This window comes from Schistocerca serialis, chromosome 9 (assembly GCF_023864345.2).
Source record: "Schistocerca serialis cubense isolate TAMUIC-IGC-003099 chromosome 9, iqSchSeri2.2, whole genome shotgun sequence".
Lineage (NCBI taxonomy): Eukaryota > Metazoa > Arthropoda > Insecta > Orthoptera > Acrididae > Schistocerca > Schistocerca serialis.
Window position 1 is genome coordinate 483811223 of NC_064646.1, and position 22824 is coordinate 483834046.

The window sequence follows — 22824 nt, forward strand, 5'->3', positions numbered from 1 at the left end:
CAGTTGAAGAGGGTCGTAATGTGTAATAGGCAGACATCTATCCAGACCATCACACAGGAATTCCAGACTGCATCAGGATCCACCGCAAGTATTATGACAGTTAGGTGGGAGGTGAAAAAACTTGGATTTTCAGGTCGAGCGGCTGCTCATAAGCCATACATCACGCCGGTAAATGCCAAACGATGCGTCGCTTGGTGTAAGGAGCGTAAACATTGGACGATTGAACAGTGGAAAAACATTTTGTGGAGAGACGAATCACGGTACACTATGTTGTGATCCGATGGCAGGGTGTGGGTATGGCGAATGCCCGGTGAACGTCATCTGCCAACGTGTGTAGTGCTGACAGTAAAATTCGGAGGCGGTGGCGTTATGGTGTGGTCGTGTTTTTCATGGAGAGGGCTTGCACCCCTTGTTGTTTTGCGTGGTACTAGCACAGCACAGGCCTACATTGATGTTTTAAGCACCTTCTTGCTTCCCACAGTGGAAGCGCAATTCGGGATGGCGATTGCATCTTTCAACACGAAGCACGGCATGTGGCGGAGTGGTCACACGACAATAACATCCCTGTAATGAATTGGCCGGCCGGTGAGGCCGCGCGGTTCTAGGCGCTTCAGTCTGGAACCGCGTGACCGCTAGGGTCGCAGGTTCGAATCCTGCCTCGGGCATGGATGTGTGTGATGTTCTTAGGTTAGTTAGGTTTAATTAGTTCTACGTTCTAGGCGACTGATGACCTCAGTAGTTAAGTCGCATAGTGCTCAGAGCCATTTGAACCATTTTTTTTTTTTTTTTTTTTTTTTTTTTTTTTTTTTTTTAATGAACTGGCCTGCACAGAGTCCTGACCTGAATCCTACAGAACATCTTTCGAATGTTTGTAACGCCTACTTCGTGCCGGGCCTCACCGACCGACATCGATACCTCTCCTCACTGCAGCATTCCTTGAAGAATGGGCTGCCATTCCCCAAGAAATCCTCCAGCTCTTGACTGAACGTATGCCTGCGAGAGTGGAAGCTGTCATCAAGGCTAAGGGTAGGCTAACACCATATTATTGAATTCCAGCATTACCGATGGAAGGCGCCACTAAGTTTTAAGTCATTTTCTGCCAGGTGTCCGAATACTTTTGATCACATAGTGTATAAGAGCCGGAAAACTGCGTTTTTATGGCAGTTTCGACAAAATTTAACTTGGAAGAACTACGAAGCTGAGGGACTCAATCTGCTGCAAAAATCACATAAAACTTCTGGAATTCACATATGGTATACATATCTGTGCTTTCTCTGAGCATATTGAATATCTGTTCTTAATTTGTGACAGGCTGGAGTTACGGTTGGTTTCTTGTATTTTGTGAAATTTTCGCGTCCATAAAAGTTTACTACTTGACAACTGGCAGACACAATGCGTTGCGCACTGGAGGTGGCAACGCAGTGTAAGGGAACAGTGCAAGTACAGTTGCCACTGGTGTGCTAGACCAGCCCGCCAGCTACTTTAAGTTGAGCAGTGTTCAGTTTTGAGGGTAAGACGCGGGCTGTGGCGTGTGTGCCCGGGGCTATCGCTGACCTCGAGGCTCGCCCCAGCTCGGTGCGGCCGGCCGGCACATCAAAGCGGCGCCCCGCGGCCGCCGCCGCAGCGGGGGTCCGCCGTTCACGCCCCCGGGGCCCCCCGCAGCGACCTTCTGTCAGCCCGGCCGGCCCACAGCCGAGGGCCGCACAAAAGCCCCTCCCGCGCCGCTCCGCTCGCGTCGCCAGGCGCCGTTTGTTTGCTATCGGCCGGCGCGGCGCGCGCCGAGCATCTGCGTGGACGCGTCATTACCCGTGTTTACCCAGTCGCGGGCAATAGTACTTTCGCTTTGCCTTGCCACGACTGTCTGATGTGATATGGCGCTTCGTTCCGACACAACAAACATACAGATGATGGGAAGTGCTTACAGCACAAGTGTAACGACAACAGTACAGGGTGTCCCTTTTAAATCTCCCACATTTCAATTGGCACAGAAAAAATAACTACAATTGACGCTACAATGAGAATCCACCATATGCTAAAGCATTTCAAAGAATGCCAGCTGTTGGCACCGGATCGGAGCACGGTCGTAGGAAATGAAAATGGTGGTGGTGTACATGTTTCTTTTTAAGGTATCATGATTTCTCTGGCTATTATTAATTTCTACATGAACTGTGAAATGTCTGCCATTATGTTTTCACAAAGTCCGCCATCTTTGAAACTCCCGGCATACAAATCCCCTTCATCGGCACAAAGCACAGTCCTCGACACAGCGTCAACATGGAATTCCCACCCACGCGGTCGGTCTGGACCACGAGCAGGGGCTACTCCTCTTGCTCCAGCTAATTTTCGGCACCATGCGGTTGCTGAAGAGCCCCGGCGCCACAACTCGCCCATTACCTAATAATCATTAACGGACTAGTACACAAACTAATGTGAAACTGTGTCTGAGCAAAGGGCACATGAATGCTCTCTGGAAGACTGCAGATTGTTAACAAAAAAATGGTTCAAATGGCTCTGGGCACTATGGGACTTAACATTTGAGGTCATCAGTCCCCTAGAACTTAGAACTACTTAAACCTAACCAACCTAAGGACATCACACACATCCATGCCCGAGGCAGGATTCGAACCTGCGACCGTAGCGGTCCCGCGGTTCCAATCTGAAGCGCCTAGAACCGCACGGCCACTCCAGTCGGCACTGGTAAACAAATCACTTTCCAAAGTCTAGGGAATTCACAAAATACGCACATACCGGATAGCGTCAACTCTAGATCCCAATATGATAAAGGAAAGAAAGATAAAACGCAACAGCAAGTTTCTAAACAGGCTCGCAAATTGTGAGCTATGCAATGCAAAGATATACGCAAATGCTAAACCTGACGCTTACTCGAAAATCGCTGAAGGCGCGTCAAGCTGCAGCTGTGCACCAAACAGCAACTCTGCAAAACACGACACACAGGCAGCCGCCATGTGCTTACCCATAAATGAACACCTCTACACTCCAAGAGAACCACCACTAGACTGTCCCTCACAGTCTCAAAATTACCATACGAGAGAAAGAAGTTGCGATGTTCGCCACTGTGACAACTGAAAATCTTCCCCTTTCTTCCTGTGAATGAGGTAATCTTGCAGAATTTTCTCATCCATCATCTGTTGTATACTCTGTTAACAAACTGAAGTTGGCAGAATACTGTCCATCGCCTTATGATTGGCGGAAAGATATCTGGGCGCATAAATGCTGCTCCCTTCCCATTCTGTTAATGGGAACACAGCGCCTTCTGGACCACCTACGGGCTTTGCTCAAATCTCTCAGGACCTCTCATCGCTAGCACGCTTTTGAAGGGTGCTTTTAGCACTGTGGCTTAAGAAACACTCAAAGCGCCTTACTCATGCAACTGGTTGCTGCGAGAACTTCTGTTGGGAAATGTATCAGAATTATGCTGTTCTAAACCCACTGTCGAAGACATGCAGGTGTCACACCTCTCCATATCCCACGAACTAAGGAAAACACGAGCTAATATGCTAGCATGCATAGGTTCTGCTTTTCCATTCAGAAAGTTCACGGGAATACAACATGAAACGATTATATCTGTAGTTGCTTAGCGACTTGTGACAAACCTGTGTCGTCACAACAGGTAGATGTGTACTTATGATTATTAAATAAATTCTTTGAGATGCTCCAGCATATCGTGCAGTTTCATTATCGAATCTACTGTAGTTTGTTTATTTTGTTTCCCCTGGGTGTTTGAAATATGAGAGGTCTGAAAGGGACACCCCCATATTACTGAATTACGTTTCTGTGCGGTGGCGACTGCCGGTCGTGTCCAACTACCAGAACGGTGTCCACGCCACAGCTCAGGCCGCAAAACAGCAGGAATGAAACAGAACTCACAGCTGCCACAGAGTATCTTCCTGTTATAATGTCACATATCAGCCAACGACTCGATTGAGCACAGTGCTGTAGGTGGTGCAATTCTGGCACCAAGCTGTCACGTGACCCTCTGCCACTCACCTTAAGCGGTGTGTAGGTGCCACTTTGTGGTATGTAATCAGCGTGGTAAGGCGGGTCGACTGTGAGACGTGAAAGGATAGCAGACATGAGTTACTTAGTCTGCACGTGCCTGAGACAGCAGCGTGAATGACACTGCCCAGTTTGCTGGTGTACGACCGTGGACTACCCAACGAGTCTACAAGGTACGATGCGCCATTCGCAGCCGTGTGACATGGCGTCAGAACAGTGAACGTAAATAGATCATAAACAACGGAGACTGGAGGTGAGTGTCACGCTGTTATGTCCGCACTATAACACAACAAATATTCCGTGATAACCAAATTTATTTGACCTTCTGTCGCTCAAAACAAAACTTAAGTTCGACTACACAACACCTCAATGGCTGTAGTGTCAAGGAGAAATCAGAGCCGCTAGTAGAGAATACAAGCCCAAACCACTGCCAACCAGTCAATACCGACGCGTCGCAAGTTTCCAGCCAGGGAGGCCACAGTACGGTTCGGTCGTCGTGAATCCAGCAGCCGGGTAGTAACACAGTCATCGTCGAAGATTGGTTAAACGGGCTCAGGGAGCTCGCTTAAATCCGCAGGTCCAGCCAATCAGAGTGTCGGTAGATGGCGCCCTTATACGGTTGCTCACTCTGGTGGCAAGGGCAGCGCCGCCAGGGTAATCCGTATCGCTAGTGGTGTGTACGCTGCCGCTAACCCCGCGACGACGCGTTCACTGGCGCCAGTCGTTGACATCGTGTGCCGCGCGTGTTGTAGCACGCCGCGCCGAGTTGACGGCTGCTGTGCGGCGGCCGATACGACACATGCCTAGCCAATCACAATCGGTTTTGAAACCGCCAGGAATTGCTGCCGTCACAGGTCCGTCGCAACAAGTTTCCTATTGAGCAGAACGAAGGTAACTGCATGTAGCAGCCATTTGCTGTCGGGTATGTACCAAGTCAACGGACAGTCGATAGTCAGCACCACCGCTTCTTACAGACAAACTGAATTATACCGTGCTAACGTTTCGTACGCTCGATACTTTTACCGGATATCATACGTTTATTCGACAACATTTACTGATATTAGCAGTCACTCAACGTCCTTGGATAAGTCGTGCCTGCATCAGTAGTCCTGCTTATTACTGCTTAATTGTTGCAGATTACAGAGCAGCTTCCTGGGGACCTATGAAGACATTAGACTTATCTGGAACCCTCGTTCGAGGTTACGTGTCCAGAAGCGGCGCTAACACGTGCTGTGCGCGGAAACGCATCAGATAAACACAGGAGCGCGGCTCCGCAGAAGCACTGCTTTGGGGAGCAGGTTGCTGGCGGAATTGTAATTACCGGAGCGCGTGAAAAACAGGCGCGGATAGCATCTGGAGATGTTTCCCTCTGGCGCTGGCCTCGCACGCCGAGTCTTCACGCCGTTGTCGAAAGCTGCCGCAAGCCGGGCTGGGCGGCGGGGCGTGACGGCAGCCGCCTGCGATCTGGTTAGGGAGCTCTCTGGAGAACTCACTGCTGGCGGGACAGCCAGGATGCGAGAGCTGCCTCTCGATGTTTTCAGGATGGGGAGGTACACAGTTATTCATAACTACCTGCAGGGTTTCACAAGACGGAAACCACAAGACATACAGAAAACTGCCACATATCAGTGTGTAGAACACATCTCCAAGTTTCGATTCCTTACATGCGCCGTGGCATAGTTGCACTAGAGGACGGGGGTGTCAGAACATCTAGACAATTCATCCGTTCCGTACTGTCGCATCCAATTAGTTGGTGCGTGCTGATAAGCAAACCAGTTAATGAGATTCCGAAATACACTGCCGTCGCTCCTTCCTGAGCATTTCGAGTCAGCGACCTTAGTGAACTGCACGCACGTATTGATGTTAGCTACATCACAAACGGTGCGTATATTCACCATCCGTACTATGAGTTACAAACATGGAGAGATGCTGTATCCACTGACACGTGTGTATTTTCTGTACTTCCCGTGCTGTCGTCTTTTGAAACCCCAGAGGTAGTTACGAATAATGTTGTTACAACTCATGTCTCGTGGCAAAGAACATGGCGGAACATTCCTAAGTGTGGAACAATCCCACAAATTGTACTGATTGGCGATTCCATGGAGTGCTGTGAGCACAACGACCACACATGTTAAATTAAAAGGAAGGTCAGCGTTGGCCGTAATATTGATGGTTTATTGATAGCAAAATCGATTTTCAATCACATAGTGATCATCTTCAGTGCTGTGGTGTACAAATTAAACTCATAGGCACTGGTATCAAGTTATTATCAGTAACCAAAACTGAGAAACGATAACAGTAATTCATTGTGATCGTTTCTCAGTTTTGGTTAGTGATAACAACTTTATACCAGTGCTTATGAGTTTAATTTGTACACAGCAGCACTGAAGATGATCACTATGTGATTGAAAATCGATTTTGCTATCAATGAACCATCAATATTACGGCCAACGCTGACTTTCAATTTAATCCCACAAATGAAATTACATAATCAGAAACAGTCTGCAAAACTAGTAAGCTTGTTGCAGGATAGATTGAGCTGAGAAATAACAGCGAAGAAAAATTAGCGTTGATGTTAGCCCATCAGGTCGTTGTGCAAGCAAATTCAAGCTGTCCGCCAGATACAATTAGTGTCAGTTGTTTTCATCGCGTAAATGATAGCGCACGAGACTGCTCAATATTCGGTTCGCGTTCGATCCTTACTACCGTCCCATCGCTCTCTTCTTCGGTTTTAGGAATCCAAACGAAAAACACCTTGAAAATCATTTCTCAGCACAACCTACCCTGGAACACACTTACAAGCTTTTCAGACTCTTTCTCACCACCCTGTATATCTCAAGATAAGGGTTCTGTTTTTGCTTCGTCAGCTGAAACTTTTTCTAGTAACTATCGTCTCATTATCTCTGTAATGAATCAAAATAACAGAAAAATGTCCAGTGAACATAGGCTCTGAAACTCATACCTTAAAAGATAAGAGCACTCGTTCAATAGAAAGGACGTGTTTCACATCAGTAAAGACGAACAGGTGCTCGTACCTCTTAAGGTATACACTTTATAGCCCATACTTTCAGCACACTTTTTCTTGTTTTGATAATACTACCCCTTTTGAAAAAATGGAGAACAAAGGGCGATCAGAGAAAGAGATATTTCTCACAGTAGCGAAGATGAACAAGTAGCCATAGCTCTTAGCGTATGCATAACACAGCCCACTTCTGAATGTTTGTCGGTAGAGTTCTTCCGGCCGAAGTGGCCTTGCGGTTCTAGGCGCTGCAGTCTGGAACCGCGAGACCGCTACGGTCGCAGGTTCGAATCCTGCCTCGGGCATGGATGTGTGTGATGTCCTTAGGTTAGTTAGGTTTAACTAGTTCTAAGTTCTAGGGGAATAATGACCTCAAAAGTTGAGTCCCATAGTGCTCAGAGCCATTTGAACCATTTTCGGTAGAGTTCTGCTTCACAGTCTCTATATTCCGGAGTGTAAACAAAATAAACAGGATTAATATATATGAACAACCGCCATACTTATTGACATAACTTCCGGCACAAAGAGAAGATACTTAACATATTCTAACAGAACACAAGTTTGCAACAGCTTCGACTCATACGCCAAGCTGCTTCGTACGGGTATTTGTCATGTTGATGGAATAGAGCATTAGCGAGCGCGTTGTTATATAGTTTATTGCCGTCAATGGTCATATAAACTGTTCGATACCTACAGTGATAGCGACTGACTAGACAACTAGACACTATATGTAACTCAGCAGTACTTCTTGGCTCATGGTTGCTTTAGAACGTGAGAGGGGTGAAAGGACCTTCTCTGTTCTCAGTCCTATCCTCTTAGAGACGCGTAGTCTCATGAAAATGTTAAACTCCTAGCTTACTGTGACATAGTCATCGGCCAATAAATTTTTATTATCTGTTGATAATGGCTAGTCAATCGAAACTGGTAGAGCCACTAAAGAATTTATGCGAGCACTGACTGCAACAAACAGTGTACATAAATCAAGAAGCTATATTGATGTAAATGAGAACTATGAAGTGGAGAGGGCGGGGGTGGAGCATTAACATTCGGTCTCACGTGCAGTGTCTCGTGTTGTAAATATGAAGATAATGAATAAGCAGGTATAAGTTTCCTTACAGAAGAGCACACGAATTGCTAATAGCGAAAATGCAACAACCTGGCGAAAACTGCGAATACCAAACAAACCAAACCAAATGAACTCTTTTTAACCATAAAATTTAGCGTCGTTATTGAACAAACTGTGAACAATAATTGCAGTTAGCTATCTCCAATTAGAGTGTAAATTCAGGCCTCTACGGGACTTTGGTTTTTAGTAACGAACCGGGACACATGAATGGCGTAATAAAATACACCTATAGCATATTTTAATCGTACATGGATAGTACAACACCAATGATTTATTTTGAGAAATATATGTAAGTATGAGGAGCGTAAGGAGGCAACCTATACTGATGTACAAAACTTAAAGAAAAAAGTGTGTTTCGTATGATGTGTCACACAGCTCGATGAAATTTGGACCGTACGTAGAAAGAACTGTTACAGTATAGCACAATAGGTAGCTGAAAGAAATGTGCAATGGGACGAACAGGAACGACACTTTTATTCAAGGCCAAAAATTACACTTAAGTCATGGGGATTCATGATGGTCCCTTGCACATCGCAAAAAGCGAGACATTTCAATACTTGGAGATCTGAATGCACATGCAACATTATGTCTCTCCACACAATAACACCTGGACTACCTAAGCGATAACTGTTCGACAATGCTGGACGTATGCTCGTATGTCGAGAACAGGGAACACGTAATGTTCCCAGGAGCACTGTGTCATTCCCTAAATTTTGAAATAGATGTAGTAACAACAATTAAGTAGCACATGGAAGTTGAGATGCAAGTTGATGTAGATGAGAACTATGAAGTGGAGAGGGCGGGGGTGGAGCATAAACATTCGGTCTCACGTGCAGTGTCTCGTGTTGTAAATATGAAGATAATGAAGTAGCCTGACGTTGTTTAGTTCGGCTATTTTAATTTTGTAGGTTTTTAGAGTATTGTGTCTACTATTTCTCGAATGCACTAGAATAAATTTAGTAAAGCTGCTGTTTCAGTACTGCGCAACAGCTACAACACGAACCTTGTATCATAATAGCGATTAAATTAGCCGTGACTTGCAACGCTGACTCCTGTTGCCAATACCGATGGCCGGGAACTAATTACTGGTTTCGCGTGGTGGTGTTGTTGATGGAAGCAAGCCAAACAACGGAGCAAATGGCACCTGCACCACCATATATGAGATATAGCCTCCACAGCGACGACGCGCCTACAAGTGTGCTTACATTCTCAGTATTATTGCAAGGAGCAGCTACTGTGATCACACAACTGACCCTGTTTATGCTAATGTTGCCCTTAATGCAATCAATGCATCAAGGTTGCGCGCCCTGAAGAGGTTAACATCGACGTAGGTTGGTTTGAAAAGGAGGAAATTCGTGTCTGTGCTAGGCTTGTAGCTGCAACTGAAACGTCCGAAACGTCCCCTTAGAAAAATTATACATGACTGTGCTTAAACTGACACACAATATTTTTAGCGCAACGCAATCCGACTTTCAATAATCCCTACAAAAGAATGGCCCTGACTAACATTAACCTATACCTTTCACAAATCACTTACCTCACAAAAATCTTACTTACTCGAACTACTGCAATACAGTGAGCGCCACTACTGCCAGCTAAATAAAAGATACAAACTACTGAAGGCACTAACTACTGGTAGGCATAGTTAGCAAATGAAAGACTTTGATAGAGAACAAACAATGTATTTACCTCAATAGTGTTCAAAACTCATAATATATATGTATCAGTCCATGATATCCAATATTACAAATTCCTCCATTTCTCTCCCCACATCCACCACTGCTGGCGGCTCACATCCAACTGCGTAACGCTACGCGCTGTTAACAGCCAACTGCCCAACACTACAATGGTCAACAACAATGCAAACCAGCTACAGACTGCACACAGCACAGCCAGTGATTTTCATACGGAGCGCTACGTGGCGTTACCAATATAAAAACCTAAGCAGCCTACTTACACAACGTGTGTTTAGTCCGAAGTCACTCTGTGTTATCACTGCAAGCGTTGTTGTAGAGTACAGAAGAATATCACGCAATTTGTGTTATAAATGGCTTAAAATTTGTAATGGCGTTCATGTAACTCGTCAGGGTTCCTTCTATCTGTAAAGCATTGACATCCTTTCGCTTTTCCATAAATGTGCTTCTGAGAGCAAATGTCTTCGCTATTGTCTGCTCTCACACTCTCAGTGCCTGTTCGATTGTAGTAGTAAAGTAACCTTTTTAGTTTGTTTAAAATTTCACGTAATGCTTCATCGGACGTACTAAAGGCTGTTTGCTGTTGCCTTCCCCTAATATATGGATGTAAGTGTCGGATCTCTTGCTGTATCGAGTTAAATGGAGCACTGACTAGAATAGACGTAGTCGCAATTGGAAGGACAATTGTTCAAACTCCTGATCGGTCATCCAAATTTAGATTTAGGTTTTCAGGATATTCTCGAAATCGTTTAAGGAAACGGCGCAATGGTTCCTCTGAAAAAAAAAGAATGTTACTGATTTCCTCCTCCAATAGTGATTCGTACTCTATCTCTTATACCATCGTAAGTAGGATGTTAAACCCTAACCTTCCTCATCCATTCTGTAAGTGTACGGTTTATATGGCTCTAATGAGCGCTTTTGCTGTGAAATTTCGTGTTAGTGGTTGTGTGAGTGTAGAATGAAACCAATGGAGAGTTGAAAACGTGGTATTAGCCTCTTGCCTGTTTTCATTGTCCAATTGTGGTGCATGTATTACCAGCAACAGCATCACTCCGTGAAAACATTCAGAGGTACTGAATGTAACTTAAATCACATACATAAGTTGGTGATTATTAACTGGACGCCACAACCCTCCTCTCTTCACAAATTAAACTGCAACTGTTAACAGTTCTTATACCGTCGGGTCTCGAACCTTGTACCTTACGGTTGCGCACAACCACCCCTTACGTGCTTTTACTACTCATGCCACGGAAACAATCATATTGGTATTTACGAATTTAAGTCCCATTCCGGAATAATCTTTAAATTAGCTGGATGAAGTTTCATAATGTGACAGTGAGCATTGGCAATATATCACGGAAGATGCACATAGACGTGTCTAGTCTAGATGGGATCTCATCGTCGTTCCAAAGATCGTGGAATGTGGAGCAGAGGTTAAAAAAACTGGAGCTACAGTAGTAAAGAAGCGAAGCTCAAATTCCTGTCACAAATGTCTTGAGATATACGTACACCATTTCACCTACATGAGTAGGCACCTAACCCACTTCCTGAAGTTATGATACGTAATGCTGTAGGAAAACAACTACACAGTCGACCACATTCTCTGAATCCAGAATTCAGTGAGAAAACACAGTTAATGGCTTGAAATACGCTGGGTCATGAAGTAATTGAAAACAAAAACAACTACAAGATATTAATATTAATACAGCTAACATTGTGGCAAGTACATCTTCAGGCGCCAGCCGGTGTGGCCGTGCGGTTCTAGGCGCTTCAGTCTGGAACCGTATGACCGCTACGGTCGCAGGTTCGAATCCTGCCTCGGGCATGGATGTGTGTGATGTCCTAAGTTCTAGGGGACTGATGACCACAGATGTTAAGTCCCATAGTGCTCAGAGCCATTTGAACCATTTTTGAACATCTTCAGGCTATGATACCAGGTGATCATGTGGATACCGGATATTCATCAGAGAGGAAGTCGATTATTTCTACCTTCTCTGTGATGTTGTGGATACTGGCTGGTCGTTGTTATACATCATCCGGTATAGTAGAGGGGCGAGAAAGCGATGTATTAGTGATGTATTAGGACACTGAAATAAATTGCAAATAAAATATAAGACCTACAAATACTCCCGAATATGTCATCCCTACTGCATAAAGAACAACCTAATTTCCTGCACTCGAAAAGAAAGCTTTTATAATCACGTCACACACCGTGGACAACTATGGTTTACGTATTTCCTCCAACTAAATAGCAACACTCGCTGTAGAGACTGGAGATACTTTCCCTACCGGCTGATGATGCAGACTGATCCTGTGCTTCAGTGCTGCTCCTCGTGCGGTTTGACATCCCGTTGATGATGAGGTCTTTAGAGGTGCCGAATAACAGTCGTGACATCGATAAGGAGCAACTGACGTTACGTGAAGCGGTCTGCCCCCACTGTACAGAGCAAGATGTGCCATCATCTTATGGGAAGACATCCGTCCCAACCCAAAGATCCCCGGCGACACTGCCACGCTCAAACAAATAAGTGAAACAGTAATCCAAGGATCTTGTCTCGTTGTCCTCGTCCCTCCTTTTTGTTTCTACTCAGTAGATCATTACGCTTCAATCTCACTGCCATTTTGCTCTGGGCTCCAAGGAGTCGTTCTGATTTTATGTAATATTTCTATTAGGCTCGGCCCAATCATCTACCTCCTACATCAGAGTTATGACATGTACAGTATAGCGTAAAAAAATATGTTACTGTCTCCCACAATTTCAGATACCAAACGTTAACATATTTACGAATGTATTTCTCTCCTCAGAACATCAGAAGCCGAAATTAACGAGTTTCACATCAATTCGCTTTGTATCACGATCCGTGCCCAGCGCGGAGTTCTAAAAGGCTTCTTCATATAACAAATACATGTCAACATTTATCAAAGTATATTTCATTGCAACACGAAATGTTATTATAAAGATAGAATAACGTAATTACAGCAGACTACAACTGTAACACAACTGGTGCTTTCGTGCCTCAGACGTGAGGAAGAAAAATTTGTTCGTTACAGCTTTAGATCCCCCTACCATAATGGATATCGAAAGTACTGTGCATCTCTTTAACGGAAAAATAGTAGAATATCATTAGAACCTCATTACTGTGTTGGACTGGCTGAGAGTAAATGAAACATATTAGTGCTCCAAAACTTACACTTATGATATTGTTTGTTCTGCAATGCCCGATAGAGGTTCCGCAATCCTCGAAAGAGATTTACTTCATGAGGACCAAGCCCAAACGCAGTATTGCATTAAAATAGCGAAGATTCAGCTTGAAATGCACGATATACATCCGTTGCCTTCCTTGTTCGATACGAACTTCCCTTCCGGAGAAGGATGTGTGTGAAGATCAGTTAAGTAAGAGCATATTTTGTCTCCGGAGAGTTTTACCGTTCTCCCTTCTTGCCAGCTACTGCCACCGAGAGGGAAACTTGGTGCCCTCCAGCCACGGCTGGGCGGGTGCCCTTTGAGGACGCGGCCGGCGCCACCACCTTGGGCCGAATCTCAAAGGCCCTGCGTGACCGGCGTGGGCGGAGGGCGCCAAGTTGGCGCGATCAATCTTGCGGTGGGAACAGCCGACTGCCGCCGCCTTTGCATCTCAAAGGCGCGTCTCGCAGGCACGCCCCCCCCCCCCCCCCCCCCCCCGGCTCAAGGCCGGAGACCCGCCGAAAAAGCCAGCGCGCTTCTTTTGTGAGTCCCGACGATTCGGCGGCGCCATTTGCGCGTTGCCGCATGTTTTGCTGGCGCGAGTAAAGGAGGCACAGATCCCCCGCAGTCACTCCTTGCAGTGTGCAAACCACTGGGAATTCGCTGCAAGGCGAGCAAAAGATCACAAAGCGAAGGAGCCTTCACACGAAGTGCCTCTATGCTCTTAAGTGAACAGACAAATAAAACATCTCGCAGGGACTAAGTCGTTATTATGTGTGTCTCGTGACAGCGAGCGGAAGAGATTGTTTGTTTATAGCCAGAAAGTTAGGACTGAAAATAGACTACAAAATAAAGACAGTGAATACCACTGGGGAATGGAAAAGGGAAAAAACCTAAAGTCGTCTCTCAAAAGGTGGAAAAATTTGAATAATAGAAACAATGTATAACAAATATAAACAGGAGGAGATAGTGGATACAAAGAGTGGGTGGAAAAGATGAAATTTGCCTTCTGTGTGACCACAGAGGTATATACAAAAAATTAATCTATCTGTTGACGTGAAACGTAAGGTATTACACGGTAACGGCGAGAAATGCAATTGTATAGACCGCTAAGAGACATCCGTCCACTCAACACGGATGGTCGGAGCGTCGTCCCCTTTCGAATACAGAACTCGAGTTACCACGTATTTAGTGTGTTCTAATGTTTCATTGGCCAAATACGCTTGGCGTCAAACATATAAATGTGGTTGGAAGGCAACCTGCTACCACCGAGTAGTTGCTGTTATGAGCTGGCATCTTTGCATGCACATCTTTGTTACAAGGTCCAGTGGGGTTATTCATTTCATCTCGTCACCATCGACGCCCAAATCGCCGAAGAGGCGTCAAATAGGAAGACTCGCACCATTCGGTCGAACAGCCACAACACTGACAAAGAACTTGGGAATTTGAGACATCCATCTGTATGATGTATACATTCTCTAACCTGTATCTATGCACTGATTCGGATGGGAAGGACGTTGTAAAGCTGTCTTATTTTCCCCTGAGACAAGCTGACCCACAAATCTTGTAACTGATTCCATATATACTTTGTATGTGCACTGGGACGGAGTTGTCATTCGATCTGATCCTACACATCTACTAGCTAATCTGGGGATCTTGCTGACCGCCAGTCTACCTCAGTATCAGGCAGACAGTTCATGCACACACGTGCCATGTGTGGGCGAGCGTCGCTCTGTTAAAAAATCGTACCTTGCTAAGTCGAACGGAAGATAATTCCCTCAATCAGTACCAGTCAAGACCTGGTCCCCAGACAATGACACCGGTGTATCACCACCTTGCCTCTCCGAAACACTGGAAGGAGGACCTCGCCGCCATATTCGCCAATGGTGGTCACACGGCGTACTGCAGAATCGCGATTTATTGCGGAACACAATACAACAAAAAAATGGCTCTGAGCACTATGCGACTTAACTTCTGAGGTCATCAGTCGCCTAGAACTTAGAACTAGTTAAACCTAACTAACCTAAGGACATCACACACATCCATGCCCGAGGCAGGATTCGAACCTGCGACCGTAGCGGTTGCTCGGTTCCAGACTGTAGCGCCTAGAACCGCACGACCACTCCGGCCGGCTACAATACAACACCATGTATCAACAGTCCATGATTCCACATCACGGCACCATGACAAGCACAGGCATCTATTTTGTACTATTAGCTATAAGACGATTGCAAAGATGTTGCAAGAGTCCATGGCATGTTATCGCATAGCAGGCGGGGATGCGAAAGGGTTGCATGTGCTTGGTGCACAATTCTGCAATGTTTCCTTCTTGTGGTCAGAAGTCGTCGACGAGAACATAAGCGACGAATAGGCCTGCCTTCATGTTCCGATCCAGCCCAACATCGGGCCACAGTCACATCCAAAACTCCCACGATGCACGATGCAACCAGCCGATCAAATTGAGTCTCACAATGAGGCTATTATCATAACTCCATGATGTACTCATAACGCTATCTCACACGAATACGTGGCATATATGGCCTTCACAGTAATCACTAAGCATCTGACACTGTTGAAACCCGTCATTGGACCTACGAGGCCTGGTACCAACACTAAACACGAGTAACACTTCTCCACTTTGGTGCGCTTTCTACCTGTCACATACAGTTGCAACTTTTAATCATTTACTTACAGGCCAGTGGTGTGTACGTGTAGCAAATTACGTTGATACCCCACCGTGTCTTGGTTGGTTAATCGGTTTGGAGGGAAGGATAGGGAAGGAATTCGGCCGCGCCCTTTCAAAGGAACCGTCCCGGCATTTGCCTGAAGCGATTTAGGTAAGTCACAGCAAACGTAAATCAGAATGGCCGGACGCCGGTTTGAACCGTCGTCATGCCGAATGGCCGACCATGTTCTGGATGTCCACTTTTTTTGTCAGACATTGTAGATCAGTGTTTACTTTCATTGATCTGCCTTTAAGCAGTGGTGTCGTCCGAGATCCAGAAAGTAGTGACAGACATCACTTGCATAAAGTCTGGTTAGGTTTTTCTTGACTGTGACTCTAGATGTATCCCCTGTCTTGAGGTACTGTGTGACTAGCAAAATGGAGCTATGTGTCAACTAAATTAGCGTTTGGAGGATATATGTCCACCTGGAAAGTGTTTGTGTGGCGTCAGACGGATGCACGACGCATTCATTGTCTTCTGCAGTCTCTGTGGAGTCTGACCATAACTATGTTACACCTGAATCGTAGGCAGTTCGGCACTCTTCTATGTATCTTCTATGTAGGCTGTGTCCCATGTCTCTGGAGGACACAGCTTCATATACAGGGTGCCCCAGAAATGTTGCAACAAACTTAAGAGGGATTGTAGAGGGTATCTTGAGAAACAAATTAAATATAGGAACACATGCCCAGAAATATTATCCAACGACACTAGAGAGCGTCTAAGCTATAGGTGGCAGCGCCTGACACTAGGCCATCCCCCTGGCAGCTAACGTGAGTTTGTATGCTGACGGACCCCAGGCCGAACGTCTCGCAACGTTGTTTGTTATTAAGTGATCGCGACTGATTGCCACGATCAACATTGGAGAAGATGGAGGTAGCTGCTGCGCAGGCAGGGCTTGTCTCCTACGAATGCAATGCTCTGTTGTGTCGTTGGATGATGGTTTTGGACACGGGTTTCCATTCACAGTTTATTTTCGTCCTGGAATCCTCTAAAATATGCACTCTTTTTCGGTATACAGAAATAAACTGCAGATGGAAACCCATGTCCGAAATCGTCATCCATCAAAGCAAACGAGCATCGGATTCGTAGGAGCCAAGGCCTGTCTGTGCAGCAATTATCTCCATCTTCTCTGCTGGCGATCGTGACAATTAGTCTCGATCCCTGAATAGTAAACGACATTGCGAGACGTGGTTCCTATGATTCGTCAGTGTACAAAGTACGTTTGCTGCCGAAGAAGTGGGTCTAGTGGCGCCTTTCGGCCGCGGGGCGTTCTTCGGCAGCTCGCGCAAGATGCGCGGCTTCCCCATGAATCTGAGTCCCGGCATTTGTAACTTCGACGCTCTGTGGCGTCGTTAGATGACATTTTCTCGAGCTTCACTCTACAACCCCACATTTCTGGGTCACACTATATAATTTTGTCTTAGTCTCTTTCCTTATTTTGCAAATTTTGTATAATTTCTTTCCATGCACGAAATTTATACATGTGTGTAACAAAACGTTACCAGCAAATTACTAGCGAATCTAGTGGGTGTCTCAAGAAACAAGCTGACGATAGAGATCCGGAAGTATCATCCAACGACGCTACAAGGTGTCGAAATTGTATGTGTTAACGCCTACCGGTAAGCAATATCTTCGGCACCGAACATGAGTTTGTACGCTGACGTACCTAAAGCTGAGCTTTTCGCAAGATTCAGGACGGTGGGGGCTATTTCAGCATCCAAACTCACGTTAGCTGCCTGTCGTGTCGCCAGTTCGTCACTCGCCGGCACTCAGTGTTGGTCTGCCGACAGGTGTGGTTCCAGAACAAGCGCAGCAAGGAGCGGCGGCTGAAGCAGCTGACGTCGATGGGCCGCGGGCCGTTCTTCGGCAGCTCGCGCAAGATGCGCGGCTTCCCCATGAACCTGAGCCCGGGCGCAGGCCTCGACGACCCGCCGCCCGGCTTCCCCTACTTCGCCGCCGACGGCAAGTTCGAGTTCGGCTACGGCGGGCCCGCCGGCTTCCACCACGAGTTCTTCCCCGGCCACCACCCGCACCAGGCGCAGCCGCTGCCCTTCGCCGGACCAGGTCAGCACCAGCCCTAGTCGTAAACCTCGAAAAAACCTAGGCTGCCACTATGAAACTTGCTGATGGAGTTAGTATTTCCTTAAAAATGAGCCACATTTCCCACAATTACAAGTGGCCTCCCAGAAACTTTGCTTGTATAGGTCAGCATGTTAGCTATTCAGGACACGTTCCATTCGAAAACATCTCCTCATCTCTCTGAAAATGCCTGCCTCGTAATGTTATCATCAGCCGAGGAAAGTGGAGGACGTCACGAGGTGTCTACATCTACATCCATACTCCGCAATCCACCTGACCGCGTGTGGTGGAGGGTACCTTGAGTACCTCTATCGGTTCTCCCTTCTATTCCAGTCTCGTATTGTTCGTGGAAAGAAGGATTGTCGGTATGCTTCTGTGTGGGCTCTAATCTCTCTGATTTTATCCTCATGGTGTCTTCGCGAGATATACGTAGGAGGGACCAGTGTACTGCTTGACTCATCGGTGAAGATATGTTCTCGAAACTTCAACCAAAGCCCATACCGAGCTAATGAGCGTCTCTCCTGCAGAGTCTTCCACTGGAGTCTATCCATCATCTCCGTAACGCTTTCGCAATTACTAAATGATCCTTTAACGAAGCACGCTGCTCTCCGTTGGATCTTCTGTATCTCTTCTATCAACCCTATCTGGTACGGATCCCACACTGCTGAGCAGTATTCAAGCATTGGGCGAACAAGCGTACTGTAACCTACTTCCTTTGTTTTCGGATTGCATTTCCTTAGGATTCTTCCAATGAATCTAAGTCTGGCATCTGCTTTACCGACGATCAACTTTATATGATCATTCCGTTTTAAAACACTCCTAATGCGTACTCCCAGATAATTTATGGAATTAACTGCTTCCAGTTGCTGACCTGATATATTGTAGCTAAATGATAAGGGATCTATCTTTCTATGTATTCGCAGCACATTACACTTGTCTACATTGAGATTCAATTGCCATTCCCTGCACCATGCGTCAATTCGCTGCAGATCCTCCTGCATGTGTGATCTCAATTCGGGGCACGGTGCAAAAGCTGACAGCCCAGAGAAGCTACATGTGTGACTGAGTTGTGCGTTGAGCAAAACCGCGCCTTTGTGGTGCATCCCGCGACACTTCATCTTGAAAGCCTCCCATAAACTTATCAGGACATTTTTTTATCATGTTCCTGTGACGATTTTCACTCAGCATAACCTTGACCGATAATAGTTGGGTGTTCCTATTATTCGGCGGTGGTCAACGCATATGTTTCCACTGCTTGCTTTGTTGCTTCATCTCGAAGTCATAATGATGCACCCAAAAGCAGTCCACTGTGACTAGACGGTTAAACAAGTCACCTGACACTGCTGCAATATTTCTGCTGATGCCTCTATTTCGCGGACTTGTTGAAGGAGCGTGAGCAGCCGCGACCTTTCTCAAGTTCAAAATGTCGTGCCAGTAGTTTGAAACTGAAACATGACTGATATTCACATTTTCGACTGTCATCTCGATTGTGACACGTCGGTCTTCGACCTCCAAGGTTTCCACATCCACTGCGATTCCTTGCTCTTCACAGAAAGATGGTATTCTACTTTATTCTTCGTCACTCAGATGAGGGGCGGTCAAAAAGTTTCCGTTCAAAGGCCGTACAGTCCAGAATCTATATGCCAATCTGTAAAAATCGCAATGCACGCTGAGGCAACCATACCCCGACGTACCAGGTTTTGATAAAACCGTGTGCTACTGCGTGAAGAGGTCCGTAACTACCTGTTGCACATCCTCGTTCGATGGGAATCGTCGACCCTTGAAGCCATTTTTTAAGGGACCGAAAGCATGATAATCGCGTAGAAAGAGATAAGGACTAGGTCTATAGCGCGCGTGCTCAAGTGCCTCTCACTTCAGTTCTCGGAACTTCTGAGTTACGACATTTGCAAGCAGTGTCATGAAACTGCACCACACAACTTTGTATACCAATCAACAACGCTGATTTTCGACGGACATGCTGCCCCAGATACATTCTTCACTGTCCGATGGCTGTCTGCTCGTGGTTGTCCTTCAACAGTCACGAAAAGAATAACAGCAAGTTGGTCTTGTTTGATCACATCTGTGCAATAATGTCGCCATAGTTCACGTGTCTACATTTATAAATGTAGACTAGGAAAAATAATACACTATAAGTTGTGTGCTGCTTGACAGTGTCACGCCGGTTAAATATCTAAACGTAACGTTGCAAAGCAGTATGAAATGGAAAGAGCAGTTGAGTTGCTAGCAGGGGAGGTGGACGGTAGACTTTGGTTTATCTGGAGAATTCTAGAAAAGCGTAGCTCATCTACTCAGGAATCCACGTGTAGTGCACGAGTGTGATACATTCATGAGTTGGTGCGATACGTTCTTGAGTACTGATCGAGTCGACATAAAAGTTTTCTGGGTGTGGTACCGCGTCATAAAGTAATGCTTGAGAAAAACCAACGTTCCGGCCACGGTTCAGCGGCCTTCTTCTGGCCGTTGCTTCTTCTCCAGCAGCAGTAGTTTTATACATTATGACGCGGTACCACACCCAGAAAACTTTTATGCCGATTGACTCTGGCTGCGGAAGCCTACGCTATTATACTGATCGAATGTTTTGAATCCCCACGAAGTCAGACTAAGGCAAGACATCGAACCAGTTCAGAATTATGCTTCTAGGTATAGTACCGGTAGATTCTAACAACAAGCGTGTATTGTTGAACTGAAATAGAAATCCCTGGAGGGAAGACGACGTTCCAGACTGACTGCGGAATGATTCTACCGTCGGCAACGTACAGTTCGCGTAAGGATCGCGAAGACAGAGGAAGAGAAATTAGAGCTCATACGGAAGGACACAGATAGTTGTTTTTCTTTTACTCCATTTGCGAATGGGGCAGGAAAGGAAAATGACCAACAGCCGTACAGGGTAGCGGTGATGGTGGCAACATAACATTAGGTTGTAATATGCACCACCGTAGATTTGAAGACTAATGATGCCATCTGACGGCAGTTTCAGTTATCACAATCGTAATGTTGTCTTTCCGCAGCAAAGATCAGTCTCTCATTGTTTATCGTCGTGAGTAGACGTACGCGGTTCGTGAAGAATTTTAAATTGTCAATCGTAATTATTACTTATAACTCATAAAACTGTTATTTGTGAACTTTTTCCGTCTGAGGTCAAAATACAACTTGATAATTGCATTAATAAAAATCCAAACTGGCAGTGTTACTTTCTTATTTTCAAAATGCTCATAACCTACAGCAAGTTAAAAAACCTATTGTAATTATTTAACGTGTTCATTTTTCATCAAAATCATTATACGAGGTTCACTCAATAATTAAAGAGACGAATTGGTCTGGAGAAAAAGGCGTTTATTTTTACAAAACAATACTTTTTCTACTTGTCAACATAATCCCCTTGAACATATGTGTACTTGTTCCAACGGGCTACAAGCATTTTTATTCAGGCTGCAAAGAACTCTGTATCTTGATGTTTGAACCAATTTCCCACATACTTGTTCACGTCCTCGTTGTCCTGGAACCTCTTCCCACGTAATGCCTCCTTCAGTGCAGCAAATAAATGGATATCACTAGGAGGATGAGGTAGCACTTCCCAGCCCATTTTGTCGATGGTTTCACGGGTTAGTTGAGCAATATGAGGACGTGCGTTGTCTTGCTGGAGAATCACACCTCTCCTCTGAGATTCACTACGTCTCTCTCTCATGGCTAGCTTCAACCTGTTTAAAAGCAAATCGAAGTAGTATTGTCTGTTCATTGTACGCTGCTCTTCGAGATAATCACAAAAAAACTGGACCTTGAGCATCCCAAAACACCGTCGACACGACTTTTGCTGCTGATGCTTGAGTTTTGAATTTTTTCCTGACGGGTGAGTTAGTGTGCTTCCACTCCATGATTTGCCTTTTTGATTCTGGCTCATAATAGTGAACTCAAGTTTCATCACAAGTTAAAATTTTGTTGAGGAAGTGCTCACCTTCTCTTTCATAACGTTCCTTTAGCTCTGTGCACACTCTTAACCTTGTTTCCTTGTGTAGCCGCGTCAACTCCTATGGGACCCATCTTGCACATGTTTTGCGCTACTTCTGCTTGTTACAGATAATGTTGCGAACTGTACCAGTACTAACTTGAATCTTAACAACTATCATTTCCACAGTCACACGGCGGTCGGCGCGAAAAATGTCATCAATCCCACTTTCAGAGGTTATAAACAAAACATATGGGCTCATTCCAGTGATGCTAACTTAAAGCCATAAAAGTACCAAGCTTGCCCTACTAACTGTCTTTTCCCCTGACCAATTTGTCTATTTAATTATTGAATGACCCTCGTATAAACTAATAAAGGTGACATTTTTTTTACGGAATAGCCACATTTTAAATTCAGTATTGCGATTTAAACAAGAAAGTGTTCCATATTACCACCACTTCCTCTACCCTCTGATCCGTAGTCCTCCCCCCCCCCTCCCCCCTCCGTCGCAGGTTCGAGTCCTCCCTCGGTTATGGGTGCGTGTGTGTCGTCCTTAGCCTAAGTTAGCTTAACTAGCGTGTAAGCTTAGGGACCGATGACCTCAGCAGTTTGGTCCCATAAGACATTGCCACAGATTACAAAAAGAGGTGTCCGTTCATACAAATTTCAGCACTTTGTAGCTTCGCGTAGGTTCGTATTAATAATTAGTCTCATCGTCCGCGCTGACCTTTTCCCGGAAAAAATGGTCCGCTTTTTGCATTTTAGTCAAGTAGTGGCAAGCGTCCACATTCTGGAAAATGTCTTGAACACTTGATTTAGAGATGTTGCTCTACTGCGATCTGTGACACAGTACGACCGCACGTCCACTGCTTAACACTGCCTGTTCACAACTCACTGGTCCAATGTATATCTGTTGTTACTACTGTAGCTACTGCGCTGGCGTCGCCTACACACCCGGAATAAAATCGATCTCGGAACTTTTTGGACGGACGGTATACGCAAATGCAGAACCTGT

At 45.6% G+C, this 22824-nt stretch overlaps 1 protein-coding gene across 1 annotated transcript in view; it reads left to right on the forward strand.

Moving 5' to 3' along the window:
- The window catches only part of LOC126419728 (LIM/homeobox protein Lhx5), a 484677-nt gene that overhangs the window by 435875 nt on the left and 25978 nt on the right, over window positions 1-22824 (forward strand). Inside the window, exon 8 of the mRNA XM_050086907.1 lies at window positions 17557-17830. Within this exon, the coding sequence (XP_049942864.1) occupies window positions 17557-17830 (274 nt within the window). The remainder of the gene's footprint in view (window positions 1-17556; window positions 17831-22824) is intronic.